Consider the following 15,471-nt stretch of genomic DNA (forward strand, 5'->3'; position numbering starts at 1 on the left):
AGCCTACTGGTTTGCAGGCCACCTGGGGTTCCAGGCTCACAGGAAGAGCTTGGATGAGTCCCTGTGTTCAAGGTCAAAGGCCCCCTGGGCTCTCACATCACCACCCATAAGGCCCGTGGTGGCTTGAGGCCAAGGTGACTGTTGGTAGTGGGGGAGCTCTGACCCCATCCTGTCTTGGTCTGCCAGCTGGTGCCGAGAGGAACATGGGGCAGAGTTTCACCAGAATGAAGCACAGACAAGGAAAGTGACTGCTTTACTCTGTTAGGCAAATCAATTTGTGATCCATCCCTCCTCCAATTGGTAAAAAAAAATGCAAGATTCATCACCGGGCAAGTGCGGCGGGCCCCCTGCAGGCCAGCCTCGGGGCCGCTACTTTCCATTCTCCGCGCTGAACATCCGCTCCTAGGAATGCGCAGTGTGTGGCCGGGGCACACGCCGCCCTCCCACCGCCTTCTTGCAGGGAAGGAGGCCCTCGGGGGCTGCCCAGGGCTCAGAGTGCACAAGCTGGTGCCAGCCCTGCTGCCCTCTGCTCGTCTACTCACCATCAGCATCCGCTCCAGCTTCACAGCGTCTGCAGCGAACTTCCGGATCCCATCCGACAGCTTCTCCACAGCCATCTGGTCCTCATTGTGCAGCCAGCGGAAGGCCTTCTCGTCCAGGTGGACCTTCTCCAGGTTGCTGGCCTGGGCTGGGGGAGAACACGCACCAGGGCTGTCTCCACCGTCCAAGGTCACTGCCCCTCCCAGCCCCCTGATGCTGAGCCATCACTGCCCTAGACCGGATGGGAACCCCCGCATCAGGCCCCATGTGGGGACTCAGGCACTGCAGCCCTGACTGGCAACCCTGCTAGGATCCATCTCCTGCACCCCCAGGATGAGGTGTAGGCGTCCACAGTGGCCAAAGTGGGGTCGGCTCACCTGCCTTGGCCGAGAGCATGGGCACCAGCTTGGTGCTGTCCTTGAGCAGCTCTCCGAGGAGCTTGGGCGAGATGGTGAGGAAGTCACAGCCCGCAAGGGCTCTGATCTCACCCGTGTTGCGGAAGGAGGCACCCATGACAATGGTCTGGTAGCCAAATTTCTTGTAGTAGTTGTAGATCTTGGTGACGTTCTTCACACCTGGGAGGACAGGCTCCGGGTTCCAGGCCGCCCACTGCACTGCCCGAAGCAGCCCTCCCCAGACCCCACACACCTGACCCTGTGCCTGCCTGGCTCTGGGGCAGACAGGCTGGGTATCTCGCTCGCCTCTGCGGTGTCGCCAGGCACTTGCCTCACCCGTTACCTCAAAGGGCAGCTCACCAGGGTCCTCCAGGGGCTCGTACGACTTCTTGTCTGTGTTGGCAACATGCCAGTCAAGGATGCGCCCCACAAAGGGGGAGATGAGTGTCACCCCCGCCTCAGCACAGGCCACGGCCTGGGCGAAGGAGAAGAGCAGTGTCATGTTGCAGTGCACTCCGTGCTGCAGCTCCAGCTCCCTGTGGGGACAGGCGGCGTGAGCAGGCTGCAGGCGGCCTGGGCTCCTGCCCAGTACTGCCTGCCAGCACACGTCGTTTCACAAGAAAGGTGTTCAAGACTCGGGTCCTGTGCTCCAGCAGAGCCCACTGCAGCCAGAGTGCCCCACAAAGGTGGGCAGAGTGAGCCCGTTCCCCTTACGACCAAGTCAGGAACACTTACTGGGGTTCCCTCTGGTGACCCGAGCTTTCTTCATCAGACTCACATTTCAAAACAGGAACAAAGGCACAGAGGTCCTGAGAGCCACAGTGGGTGCACACCACAGCTGGTCCGTGACTCGGCTGGGGCTGGAGGCCATGGGCCACCTGACCGTAGTGGCCCCTACCCACCACTCACTCTCCCCCTCCCCCTCCCCGGGGTTCCCTGCAGAAGCCCATCAGTCCACCACGGTGTCCCGGGGCTGGCCCGAGGACAGGGTAACTGTGGTCGTGTGCCAAATGCTAGGCTTCTGCTCAGGCCCCGCCAGCCATGACACTGGGACAGTTTCAGAGGTGTCTCTGCCACATGGCCATACGGACACATTCAGGAGGCACAGCTGCGGTAGGACAGCCTACAGCCCCCGACAGCCAAGCATGAGCAACCACATGACCCAGCAACTCCACTCGGAAGGTGCCCACGAGATGAAACCACAGACTTGCGACGGGTGCTCACAGCAGCATGACCAGGGAGCACCTGGTGAGGGATCGATGCACATGCAAAATGCAGCCTACACACGGCAGGGTGTCAGCATCAGGGCACAAGCCACCCGTGAGCCTCCAAAGCCGCCCAGTGAGGGATGCCAATGCCAGGGCCACACACTGTGCGACCCACTCAGACCATCCAGAACGGGCAAATGCAGGGCAGTGGCATGAGATGAAGGCTCTCACTGCTGCTTCCTACCTTCTACACTGAGCCTGTGTGGCACAGAGGTAACTGACACATGGTAAACCAAACAGGTGCCGATGAGGACGGGAGATGAAGGCAACGGCTGCAGGCACTGCCAGGGCCTGGCGTCGTCTGGACTCAGGGGAGGCTTTGGGGCTGTGCTCCCACCCTGCCCCCTAAACTTACCTGCAGCCACCCGCCCTGTCCCCAGCCCCCAGCCCTGGACCGGCCTCACAGTCACGTACTTTCCAGCCTGAATCCCCTCCCAGGTTGACGACAGCTTTATCAGGATCCGGTCCTTGCTGATCCCAGCTTCCCTGTAGAGCTCTATGAGGCGCCTGGCCCGGGCCACCATGGCATCCTTATCGAAGGAGAGCCTGCGAGAGCGAGGGGCCGTGGCCAGAGGAAGCTGCCCTCAGGACACCACCAAGGAGGGCCAAGCCAGCTCTGACCCGTTTCGGGGCCAGGCCCCACCCTGCCCTGCCCTCAGGTGGGGCACAGCTCAGAAGGCCTCTCCCGGTCACGGTCCTCAGTGGATTTACACAGAGGAGGGCAGACGTGAGCCACGGAGCAGGGAGTGCCCTCCATTTCTCAGAGGGGCAGACTGAGCCCTCGCCACCCTCAGGAACCACAGACTGAACGTGGCTTCTGCCCGCAACCGCCTCCCACATCCTTACCTTGCGTCTACTTCTGTGGATACGCGGCCGGGAATCTTCTTCAGTATTTCTACTCCAAACAACACGAAAAGTTTGTCGATAGCATTTTTAATCTGTTCCTCTTGTGACCTGAAATTCAAGGGAGAAAAGTTAGGCCAGAACCTTGTTGGGCTGAAGTGCACAAGTCTATGAACAAACCCTGCTCCTCTGCCAAGTTCGTCCTTTCGTCTCCTTTCTCCTTACAGTTGTTTATTTGGGAATACACAAAGCGTTACAGCCCACCTAACCATCTGTAAGTGCAGGGCGGACCATCACACCCTCCTGCCGCCACACAGCCCTCCCGTCTGTCACCTCCCGCACTCTCCTCTCCTCTCCTCTCCTAGACGGCCTCCCGTCTTCGGGCACGGAGGGAAGTCATCTTTCCTCCCTCAGGAGCTGCGGGGCTACCAGAGAAGTGAAGGGCACACTGCTTTCCCAAAGCACTGCCACCTGAGGGCCCCTCTGAGCCCACCGCACACAGAAAGACTGCAGCCAGGGAGTCTCGGGGGGCCTCTGGCCCTGGCCAGGCCTGACTGGTGATCACTAAGGGCACCACGCTGTCACCCAAGTCCAGGAGCACGAGGCCTTGCTGATGCAGGAGCCTGGAAGACCCACCACTGGAGAGGGAGAGGGAGGTGGCTGAGTAGGGGGTGGGGGGTGCCTGGGTGGGACCTGTCACACACGTGCACTCGAGGGAGCCCCAGAAAGGACAGGCCCACCAGAGAGCCCCCGCCTGGGGCCGTAAGTCCTTGCAGGCACCACCCTCAGCTGAGCATGACCAGCAATGAAAATGTGACAAGCTTTCTAGAAAAGGCATAAATCTATGGCAAGGACAGTAGATTTATGTCTCTGGGGAGGGGGCTAACTACAGACGGGCCAGGGACATTCCAGAGGCACATGAATGCTAACACTGCACTGTGGTGGTGGCTGCACTGCTGCAGCAATTTCCCAAAACCACCTGGCTGTGTCCTGGTAAAGGCCATGAAATGCAGGCGGAGGCAAGTGGCTGCCGGGGCTGGGAGATGCCATGAAAGGGAGAGGGGCTCCCGGCGCGCAGCCCTGTATCCCGACTGGGTGGGGATTCCGGGGAATGCCTGCCTGTGAACAAACTGATTCACTGTGCCTATGGTGGATGCAGCTCACCCCCCATAAATGACACTTCAGTGACGCTGGTAAAACAGACACAAAAAGACAACTTCCTTCCTGAGAACTAAAATCCAGGGAGGGAGGGAAACACCTGGACTGGTATGCAGCCTGGTCAGGCACTCACCCGCCCAGCCTCTTGCCATAGGCAATGGCCTCCTCCACCAGCTCCTGGTACTCCGGCATCTGAGCAGCGGCCAGGATCAGGGAAGGGTTGGTGGTAGCATCCTGCGGCTTATACTCGTCAATAGCTGGGGAAGTAATTTTGTAAACTAAGTGGTGTGCTTGCTTCCACCCAGAAATCCATGAAGGGTCCCCTGTGAGCCCTAAATACATAAGCAGAGCAAGGTTCATTTTCTGCACAGTCCCTCCCCTGTCCCAGAGGGCTGGCCAACGGCAGCTGTGTGTGCAATGGTACAACCAACACTCAGACCAGAGACCAAATTGGCCACCGCAAAAGCTGACTTTCCCACCCTGGAGGGCCAGTCTGCACACCAAACTGCCATCAGGCATGCTGGTGCCCGAGTGTGCAACAGTGACCACCAGTTATCTCCATTGACTGCTTGCTTTCTTCTTTCAACGGTTCTCTCTTTTAATAAAATTCTTTCTAGTGACCAAGCTAGGAATTCCAGGAAGCCAAGGGAGCCTAGCCTGGAGTCTTGCTGACCAGGCTGTCAGAGTACATGCGAGGCAGCGGCCATTCACCTTCATCGGACTGCTTGGGGCGTCCTGAGGATTAGTTGGTTCAGTAGACTAGCTGGTCTGGCAAATTAGTATTTTCAGAGTATCCTTTGAAGACAAAACTATAGAGATGGAGAACCAGTTGCGGTAGCCAGGCACAGGGAGAGGAGGCGGCTCTCGGGAGCAGCAAAGAGAGGCCTCCGGCCACGGGACAGCTGTGTCCTAACTGCCCTGGCGGCTGCGACAATCTACACATAAAACTGCTCAGAGAACGGCCCGGGGCCCCAGCAGGGTGCAAACGTAAACGTGGGGTCAGGCCTGCCGCCCATTACTAGTATCAGCCTAGTGCCTAGTTCTGTTCTGACATCACACCATTGGGGCCACTGGGAGCCAATGGGCAAAGGATTCGTGGGACTCTATGCACTAAGTTTGCAACTTCCTGTGACTGTGTAATTATTTCAAAATAACAAGTGAAGAAAAAGTGCTTTGGACAAAACACACAGAGCAGTGCACTGAGAATTGTGCATTTTATTACATGTGATGGTAACTAAGATCCATCTGGGGTCAACAGATGAGCTTCAGGGTCCAGGGACCATTAAACACAATGCAAAACTGGTGGTGGGGGTGGGAGACACCGTTCTGGGAAGAGCGTCCACGGTTTTGACTCTATTTTCAAAGAGGCCTATGAGGCCCCAAAGGTAAGAACCTATGCAAAAGGACCACAAAATACCAAAATACTTACACCTATGTAACATTTATGGATATGCGTTATTAACTAATGTGTTTTTCACAGAGTTAATATTCATTAAAAAATAAAAATGTCAGCACTTGGGTTTGGATATTTCTAAAACGGAGGGAAAAAAGGCAAGCATTCGCCCCGAACCTTTTCAGCCCCAGCTGCCAGAAGGTGTAGCCGACTAGCCCCCCTGCTGCTGCTCCATGAGGGCCGGCAGGGGACACCCAGGGCAGGGCTCTGTCAACTCACCAGGGCAGAAACGCATTCGAAATGCCAGGAAGGGAAAAGCGGGAGCAGAAGAGCGTGCAGCCGCCCTCCCAGAGCTCTGCCCGCCGACGCCCACTGCCTCCGGGCCGGGCAGGAGCAGGGCTCCCCAAGCCCCCGGCTCTGACGGGCAGCTTCTGGCACATGGGTTTACGCACCCCGCCAGCAAGCCTGCAGGTTGGATCCAGGCCAATGGCCGCCGTATCCTCTTTTGTATTTAAGCAAATACGCCTATTCATGTCCAAGGCTCTGCTAGATAAACAATCCTCTTACTCAGTGTCACCCAAGAGGGGTAAAAGCCTGTTTCTCAAGTCACCGTGAGAAAGCAGAAACGCAGCCACTTCCTGACTGGGCCCCGCAGCACTCGGCCACCCGGCGGTTCTCGGCCTGCCCGAAAGCCTCATCTGCTCTGGGCGGCTCGGCCGGGAGTGGGCAGGGGAGCTGCGGGCCCACGGGGACGCCTCCAGGACTCTGCCACCCCATCTCTCCAGTGAACACCGTCCACTCCCAGGAAATCCCCAACTTCAGGGGCCTGCCTCTGCTTTCCTCAGCGCATCGGGTTTACGCACCCACCCCATCGCCCCGGCCGGCAGTCGGCCGCAAACGGTCCCCAGGGGCCACAGCTGTCCCCTGGGCGGGGGCGGGGGGAGTGTGCGCAACAGGTTTCAACAGCGGGTGGCGGCGTACCGCGTTTCTGGTTCTTCCGGGCCCAGAACTGACTCGCGTTCCCGGTCCGCTGTCAACAGTCGCCGAACAAAACACGGTCTCCCGGGAATCGGCTCCGAGTCCTCCCTGGAGCACGTCCACTCAAAGCCCCCAGAAGCCCTTCCCTGACCCAACGCCTTGCTGACCCTCGCCACGGGCCTCCGGGGGTCTTCCGCAGTTCCCAGGGCGCCCCTCCCCGCCCCCCGGGGCCCTGCCCCGGGCCTGCGCGCCCCTCGCCCCCTCAGGACCCCCTTCCCCGGGGGTCCTCGCCGTCTCCCCACCTCCGCCCTCGCCCCTCGGGCCCGGCACCCCTGAGCGCCTGGTCGGCCCTCGGCGCCCGCGTCTCCCGCACGGCCGACCCGGAACTCGGGGCCCCGCGCGGCCTCACCGTGGAAGTCGCCCGTGTCGGCCACCACGGTGGTGACCTGCTTGAGCTGGTCCAGCGCGTTCTCCATCCTCTGCCGCTTCACCGGGGAGCCAGACATTGCAAGGCGGCGGCGGGAGCGCGGGGGCCCACAATGCCCCGCGGCCGCCCCATGCAGGCCAATCGGAGGCTCCGCCCCGAAAAGGCCCCGCCCCCACGCTGGCGTGCCTGCCCTTTTTTTTTTTTTTGTCATTGATTTGTGGGCGTTCTTTATATATCCTGGACCAAGTCTTTCGTCAGATGTGTATGATTTGCAGATATTTTCTCCAGTACTGTGGTCGACTTTTTCATTTTCTTAATAGTACCTTTGATAAGAAGCTTTAAATTTTGATGACGTACAGTATATCAATTTTGATGATATACAATGTATCCATTTTTAGTTTTATGGTTTGTGCTTTTGTTATCTTCTCTAAATAAATCCTTGCTTACTCCAAGGTGACAAACTATGTTTCCATAGTTTCTTCTACACACATTTAGCTTTGGCTTTTGTGTTAGAGTCTTTGCTGAATCTCAAATTTATTTTGTGTATGTTTGAGGTAGAGGCCAAGGGTCATTTTTCTCCACTTGTTCCATCTTTGTTGAAAGATCCTTCCCCTCTCCTTAAAATGTAAACACAGGAAATTCACTTCACAGAAAAAAATATACTACTTATCAGGGAAATGCAAACTAAAGCTGCCGTGAGATATCTCCACTGTTGCACTGTCGCACTGAAATGGCAAAAGTAAGAATGACCAACGATACCAAAAGCTGAAAGGGTGCAGGAGCGACTGGAATCCTCAAACACGGCTGGTGGGGCACCACGCGGCCCAAAATGAGCTGTTTGGAGAGCAGTTCTGGCGTTTCTCATGAAGTTAAGCATGTAGTTTCCATGAGCACTAGGCCTTTCACTCCTCAGATAAAAACATGTTCAGGCAAAGATCTGCACTCATATATTCACAGCAGCTTTACTGATAAAAGCTCCAAACTGGAAACTACACAGATGTCCATCGGCAGGAGAAGTAGATAAACTGCTGTAGCTCCGTGCAGTTTAATGCTTCTGGACAACAAAAGGAATGAGCTAGCCACACACCCAACAGCATGGGTAAAGCCCACAGTCCTCACGGTGCCTGAGAGGAGGCTGACTCTAAAGCGCACATAGCAAAGATTCCATTTCTGTGAAGTTCAAGGACAGGCTGACTGCTGGTGCTGGTACTGATCCCCACAGTCCAAGGCTGCCTCTGGGGAGTCAGAACTGGCCTAGAAGGGGTGCAGGGAGCTTTCTGAGCTGATGGAAATGTTCCAATGGGTGATCGGGAGCAGCAGAACCAGCGCGCCTGGGAACTTCTTGAAATGCCTGTTCTCCCACCACCCACAGCATGAGCCGGAAGCTCTGGGCCAGCCCTGCAGCCTGGCCTTCGACAATACTGGGACGAGGCTGGTGCTCACCAGTGTCTGAGAAGCTCAGCTCTGTAAGGGTTAGTGGTCACTCACTGTAGGCGTTTGCCAAAACATTTTCAAATGTGCATTTCACCGTGTGTAAATTTTTAAAAAGGCAATGAACAGCAATAAAAAATGCAAGCCCTCAGAAACAATACATGCTTGGCATGTACTCCTTGGCATCAAAAATGATGCCCTAAGGTAGAAGATGGCCCAGATGCAGAAAAAGGTCCCCAGCATTAGCAAGGGCCACTCTGGTAAGGTGCAGGGCCTCGACCGTGCGGATGGCCCCACGTGGGCATTCAGCGTGCTGGGAGCTGGGTTGCCGCTCAGTCCCTCTGTGTACCTTTTCCTCACGAGCACCCCACGTCATGGCCCCAGATGCTGAGGCCCCTGGGAACAGGAGGACAATGTGAGCCTCAGGGGGACCTCCACGGGCTGTGATCCAGCTGCCACTCCCCTCCCTCGACCTCTGCAAGGTCAGCAAGGCCCTCAGCACCCTACAGGTCTCTGTGGGTTGGGAGCAGCTGACAGGTGCACATCTAGCTCCCATTCCGAGGCAGCAGGAGCTCTCATGGGCCTACTGTGCAGAGGCAGGGATGGAGGCACTGGGTCAGTGAGGGGGGAGGGGGTCCGGCCAGGCTGGCGGCTCTGGAGGCCACATCCGGTCACTCCGAGTTGTCTGACCGGGCCGGGTGGAAAAGGAAGTTGTTTGTGGACTTAGTACCTCACTCGCACTGACTCAGGAGGCACCGGACTTTCTCCCACTTTTCCTGGAAGGGCCTGTGATGTCCCTTAGCCTCTGCAGGCCCAGGGAGTCACACCCCTCACCACCCCGAGGTACAGGAGGTAGGAGGTGTGCCTGCAAACCTAAAGCATGATCCACGCAGCGCCCTTTCCCCTCTTGTGGTTATCTGGCGTTGCCCCTGAAGACCCCAAATCATCTCTTGGCACTGACACGCCTCAGACCTCACTTCAGATGGATAACAGGCTGGCATCATTTGCATCCAAGGGTCCTTGGGAAGGCCAGCAGTGCTGAGCCTGGACCGGCTCAGTCCCTGCCCAGGAACAAGTCGGCAGTGTGTCCAGGCAGGGGCCGGGAGCAAGGAGGGTGGCACTGGAGTGTCACTTGCCTGCTGTGTCCCCTGTGACCTAGGGGTGCTGGGCTGCTCAGGCAGGAGGGGGCCCCCGAGGGCCCAGGAGGATCTGTAAGTCACTGTGCTGCCACGTGGATGCTCTAATGTAAGTCCAGAGAGCAGCCTTGGAGGTCCAATGTCTGAAACGAAAGTTTGGGGAAGAGGCAAAGGGGTGAAGTCCAAGCCTTGGGGTCACAGAAGGAAAGGGGTAGGGAGGGAGGCTTGGGGTCTGAGGAGAAGACCTGCTGGCCAGCCAACCCCATCCAGGTGGCCAGGCCTGCGCTGCCATCCACTGGGAACCAGGCCAACACATGGAGGCAGAGAGTGGCAGGAAACAAGGTAAGTGGCTTAACAGAAGTCACCGTTGCTGGGAGCTGAGGCCTGGGCTGCCCCCTGTTGCAGAGCAGACCTCTGTGTGTGTGGAGAGCACCTGACCTAGTATCACTAGTCCCTGCTTCCAGCAGTCACTGAGCTCCTTGTTCTGGGTGCTGGGAAGGAGCACAGGTGGGACTGACCTGAGGACAAGGACAGGTGTGCACAGAGGGGCGGAGGTCATTGGCCTGTGGGGAGTGGGCAGCAGGTGTCAGGGAGGGCCTCACTGAGAAGCTGGCCTTTGAGCAAAGACTCCAGGTCTGGAGGAGAGCTGAGCAGGGCATTGCAAGCAAGACTCAGCCAGTGCAAAGGCCCTAAGGCAGCAGACACCTCACGTCATGGAAGGTGAGGAAGTGAGGTTTGAAAGCAACAGGAACTCCATCGAGGCCACCCAGCCCTCCATGGGACTTGAGTGGGGAGCCCGGAGGGCATGGAGCAAGGCTGGGGTGGAGGGGGTGGTGAGAGAGGCCTTAGGTTCTGAATGCTGCGCTGGGTCCCCCTGAGGGACCGGGGGAGACCGCTGGAGGCAGTGAGGAGCCAGTGTGCTCCCTGGCGGTGGGACAGTGACCAGAGGGTGCTGATAGAGTGGGCTTGGGGTCCCAAAGGCTGTTGGGGAGGGAGTAGGTCAGAGGTTGGGGCAAGAACCTCAGGTCTGGGGTAACTTGGTGCCCAGTATAGAGCAGCAAGGGGCTCAGGGGTCTTGAGCTCAGGGTGGGGTATCAGCCTGCAGGGTGGCATTTGGAGCCAGGAGGCTGGAGGGACCACCAGGAGAGGGGGAGACAGAGTAGGATGGGTCCAAGGGCAGTCCTGTTGGGGCCCCACGGCTGACGTTGCCAGAGGCAGCTGCATGGAGGGTGACAGCAAGCAGGGGGCAGAGGGGCAGAGGTCGCACACTCAGTGCTTGGGGGCTGGCTGTGAAGGGCACCGGGCTGGCAGTAGGAGAGGAGAGCATGCTCAGCTGACCCGGGTGGCTGGGATCCAGCGCACTCAGGCAGAGTGGCCTTTGTCACCAGATAGAATGTTACCAGGGACACTGGGAGGGCAGGGGGCAGACTGCTGCTGGCACGAGGGGAGGCTCTGCTGAACGCATCCCTTTGCCAGGGACTTTGGAGAAAGTGAGTCCACCAGCTGGGAGTTGGGGCAGGGGGACAGTGCAGGGTCTCAGATGGACAGATGCCTGTGCAGCCATGTCCACAGGGCTTCACAACAGCTGAGGCATGGAAGCAACCCAAATGTGGACAGATGAATGGATAAACAGAACGTGCTGTATCCATACATGATTCGTAATGAACACATACTTGGTCTCCAACCACGGCTCCCGGCTCCCCAAACCCTTGGCATTTCCGGAGGACGAGAGCAATGGGAGCAGCTCGCTACAGTATCTGGTCTCTCCCTGTCCTGAGAAGCTCAGAGCCACGAGCGGAAGCGGGTGTCTTGTTACTTCTCCCAAGCCCCTCTCCCCGCACCTGAGTTTGTACTCATGGGTGACTTTTGGAAATCCCCTAAGCACGGGGGCCGGTGGCCCGGGGAACCTCCCTGCTTAGAGGCCCCAAAAGGGCCTAGGAACTTACCCTAAGAATGCAGCAGCCCAGTTTGAAAAAGACAGATGCACCCCTATGTTTATCGCAGCACTGTTTACAATAGCCAAGAAATGGAAGCAACCTAAGTGTCCATCAGTAGATGAATGGGTAAAGATGTGGTGCATATGCACAATGGAGTATTATTCAGCCATAAGAAGAAAACAAATCCTACCATTTGCAACAACATGGATGGAGCTAGAGGGTATTATGCTCAGTGAAATAGCCAGGTGGAGAAAGACAAGTACCAAATGATTTCACTGATCTGTGGAGCATAAGAACAAAGCAAAAACCGAAGGAACAAAATGGCAGCAGAATCACAGAACCCAAGAATGGACTAAGTTACCAAAGGGAAAGGGACTGGGGAGGGTGGGTGGGAAGGGAGGGATAAGGGGAAAAAGGGGCATTACGATTAGCACACATAATGTGGGGGGGCACAGGGAGGGCTGTACAACACAGTGAAGACAAGTAGTGATTCCAGAGCATCTTACTACACTGATGGACAGTGACTGTAATGGGGTAGGAGGTGGGGACTTGATGATGGGAGGAGTCTAATAACCATAATGTTGCTCACGTAAGTGTATATTAATGATACCAAAATAAATTTTAAAATATAAATAAATAAATAAAAAGCACACACACAGAAAAAAAAATTACTGAGGGCCCCAAAAACCTTCTGTTTATGTGAGTTCTCAATATTTACTGTGTTAGGAAATAACACTATGGAAACTTAAAAACATGAATTTATTCCTGTTTTTAAAATAAGTGAGAGGCCATTGCCAGAGACTGCACCGCTGGCCAGCTGCTGCAGATGGGGCTGCTACTGCCTCGCATCGGAACTTCCTGGAAGACCTGCAGGTAGGCAGCTCAGCCAGGCACGGGCACCTGGCACCTCCCACTCCTCAGGCGTCCCCGATCATGCATGAATGATGCCTCGGGTTTGCTCAGTGCAAACCAAGCCCCTGAAGACCTGCCTTGATCTAGGCCCCAAAGCCTCACAGCCACCACCTGGCCAGCCCGCCAGACCCTGCCCAGACTCTCAGGGCGCTGAGCCCACATAGCTTTAGCCACATCAAGTGGCAGCATTTTGGGGAGCCAGCATTCAACACATTAAGAGCATATTTCTTTGAAAAATTGTTTTCTAAAGACAAATATAGTGAGCAGGGTGGCATTTATCTACATTTTGCAGCTCTCCTTGGTGCCCGGCTGCATGGCGGGTAACTGGGCCTGGTCACTGTGCCTGCCTTCAGTCTGTTGGTGAAGATCCAGGAGCAGGTGAACAGGCTTTGGGGTAATTGTGGACCCCATCCTGACAGGAGGCTGAGCCTCGCAGGTGGCATTCCTTGACAGTGAGAGGCAGTGTGGACTGTGAGCCACCCCAGCACCCTGGACTCCAAAAAAGGACCTTTGGTCCCACGTGATTTCCCACCACTATGTGGGCCTCGGTGGGGATGCTGTCTCTCTTCTGGTGGCAGATTCCAAAGTCATAATTTCCACTCGAACCTCAATTTACCACAGCCACGAAGAATGCCCTTTTCTCCCTGGGAGTGACAGGGTCCCTGGTTCATTTTGGAGAAAATGTTGGCCATGTTCCCAAGTCTGAATGCTTGCAGCTCGCCAGCCGGTGGCCCTTCCAGCTCAGCTCACATCTCGACCATTGACAGAGAGCATCTCCCGGCAGCCCCAGTCAGGGCTCCCAGGATTGCCATGCGACCCCCAATTCCTCCTGTTTCAGGGCCCAGACTAGACTAAGGGACGCCTGCTGAGTCACCTGGGACCCTCTAGTCAACTCTGGCCTGTCTTTCGCTGGGAGGGTGCAGCGGGGACGGACAGAGCCCCTGCCTGCTGCGCCAGGGGCCTTGCTGAGGGGCCAACAGCAAATGTGAGACCAGAGGAAAGGCAGTCGCTCACCGTGGTTTCCTGGGGAGACCCAACAAGCCACACAGGCTGCAAGGCTTACACCCCAGTCCCGCCCAGTCCCGGAGGCTGGAATCTGAGGTCCGGGGGTCCTCCTCAGGCGAGTTCAGACCTCTCCCCAGCTGCTGGCACATTGTTTGTAGTCTCTGAGGCTCCTTGGACAGTAGCTGTGTGACCCCGTCTCTGCCTCTGCCTCCCCTGGCATTTTGAGTGCGTGCATGCATGTGTGTGCCTGCCCAGCCTGCCTTACTATGCCAGTGATGTTGGATTAGGGCCCAACAGAATGACCCTATCTTCTATGAGTTTTGGGGGGATACAAGTCAACCTGTACCAGACTACTTACTGTCTTATGAAACTAGACTCAGGGTCCCCTGAGAGGGACTTGGGGGCCCCCAGGGGCTGGTGGACTCCACCTGGAGAGCTGTTCCCTGGGAATTGCCTCTTTTGGTCTAAGTACTGAGACGTCTCCACCAGCCCATTAGCTCCTGGAGGCAGCTGGTCTTGTGGCCTCTGGTGAACACAAGTCCTGAATTTAATGAAGTCAAACTCATCCACTTGTTCTGGGGTTTTGTACTGGAAGTACTCTGTTGACTTTATCACAAAGGCATTTTCCACATTTTCTTCTGTGACCTTGATAGATTTGCCACCCACACCACTCTAATACTTTTGGAGTTATTCACTTTTGGGGGGCAGTTAGTCGGAGGTTCTCTTCCTGTTTCTCCAAACACAGCTGTTTTCTCCCTGCCACTGGTGCCGCGCCTGCCGAGCACCATCCTCTCCAGGTAACAGGTCGCAGGTGCACCTCCTTCCTGTCCGTTCCCTGTGGCTCTACACAGGCACGGGGAACATCCCGCCTCCTGTGCTATTCTGTGCAAACTCTCTTGGTAAATCAAGTATTTTGAGAAGTCAAAAGAAAAGGGAAACAAAGGAAAAGGAAAAAGTTCTTCCTGAATGGCGTGGGGAATCCTTCTTGCCTCCTGGCAGGGCTTGGGTGCACTCACAGAGGCCGGCCGTGGGGGAGGGCAGGAGGGGACCGGAGCCATGCTGGTCGGGGAGGGCCACAGATATGCCTGTGCCCAAGACAAAGATGGGCTTTGTTTGTGGTGGCACAGCTGGGCACAGAGCGGGTGCTGGGCGGGCAGCTCCCTCCAAGCCCCATGTGACGTTCACTGCCCCGCCCATGGCCAGACGCTCTCCCCTGCAGCCCCAGCCTCCCTGATCAGGCCCAACTGCTCTCGAAGCCCCTGCCCCTCTGGGGCTCTGGGCAGGTGACCTGTCCCTGTGCCTGTTCTCCATGCATGCCCACCCCAGGGGCCCTGGGATTGCCCGGGGGGCAGAACTCGGTCACCCCTAATCTGGGGGCCCTAGACAGTCTCCCTCAGGGCACAAAGCTTCGGAGGGTCCTGGGAAGCAGTGGGGAAGCCCTTTCCGGGAGCCCAGGGGCCTGAGCAGACAGGGCCCTTGGAAACCGCAGGTCCTGGGTGGCTAGCCGGGGGCCCCCACTGGCTAGGAAGTCAGGGCCTGTGGGCTGGGGCATCCTCATGCTGTGCAGAAAGAAAAGTGGAGACAGAGGGGGCCAGAGCAGGTGGCCTGTGGCAGGGACGATGGCAGAGGGACAGGCAAGGAGGCTGACATAAGCTCTTGGCTCCCAAGGGACAAGCCTCCCAGCCTGGAGGCAGCCCCGAGGCCTGGCCCATCCTGGGGGAGGGGTCCTGCTGGGTGGGGGCAGGTGGGGGTCCCCCGGGGCTCTGACCTGGTTCCAGTACGGGCATCCCTGGCCAGCAAAGGCCCCCTTGGGAGGTGAAGTAGGGGTACCCACCTCTGCTCCAAGATAGGGGCCCAGCCAAGTAGGATGGGCAGGTATTCTGGCTGTGGGTACCTGTCCCTCCTGGTCCTGGACCAGAGGGACCTCTGGGTTTCTTGGGGAGGGTGAATGCCCCCCTCCCCTTTTTCCCTTGGGCCCTGTCTCCTGGTCTTCCAGATCCTGCCCAGGCTGGTGTGGACAGACCCTCCTCTCCTAGTCTGGGGATAGA

General features: G+C 57.2%; 1 protein-coding gene across 2 annotated transcripts; it reads right to left on the reverse strand.

Moving 5' to 3' along the window:
* Window positions 1-240: 240 nt before the first annotated feature.
* Window positions 241-7,149, reverse strand: TALDO1 (transaldolase 1). Of its 2 annotated transcripts, none has more exons than XM_017678830.3 (8): window positions 6,985-7,149; window positions 4,338-4,461; window positions 3,050-3,157; window positions 2,618-2,749; window positions 1,296-1,471; window positions 918-1,115; window positions 543-688; window positions 241-402 (listed from the first exon to the last, which is right to left on the reverse strand). In XM_017678830.3, the coding sequence occupies exons 1-8, from the start codon at window positions 7,079-7,081 to the stop codon at window positions 370-372; spliced, it is 1,014 nt and encodes a 337-aa protein (XP_017534319.3). In that variant the 5' UTR covers window positions 7,082-7,149; the 3' UTR covers window positions 241-369. The 2 variants fall into 2 exon arrangements, with proteins under 2 accessions (XP_017534319.3, XP_017534320.3); XM_017678831.3 differs by lacking the exon at window positions 6,985-7,149 and adding an exon at window positions 6,579-6,762.
* Between the last annotated feature and the right edge of the window lie 8,322 nt (window positions 7,150-15,471).

This window comes from Manis javanica, chromosome 11 (assembly GCF_040802235.1).
Source record: "Manis javanica isolate MJ-LG chromosome 11, MJ_LKY, whole genome shotgun sequence".
NCBI lineage: Eukaryota > Metazoa > Chordata > Mammalia > Pholidota > Manidae > Manis > Manis javanica.

Coding starts and splice junctions, on each gene's coding strand:
- TALDO1 (XM_017678830.3), bottom strand. CDS start 7,081: ATGTCTGGCTCCCCGGTGAAGCGGCAGAGGATGGAGAACGCGCTGGAC. Junction 3,158..4,337: donor TATGGCAAGAGGCTGGGCGG/GTGAGTGCCTGA, acceptor CTTGAATTTCAG/GTCACAAGAGGAACAGATTA. Junction 403..542: donor AGCTGGAGCGGATGCTGATG/GTGAGTAGACGA, acceptor GCGCATTCCTAG/GAGCGGATGTTCAGCGCGGA.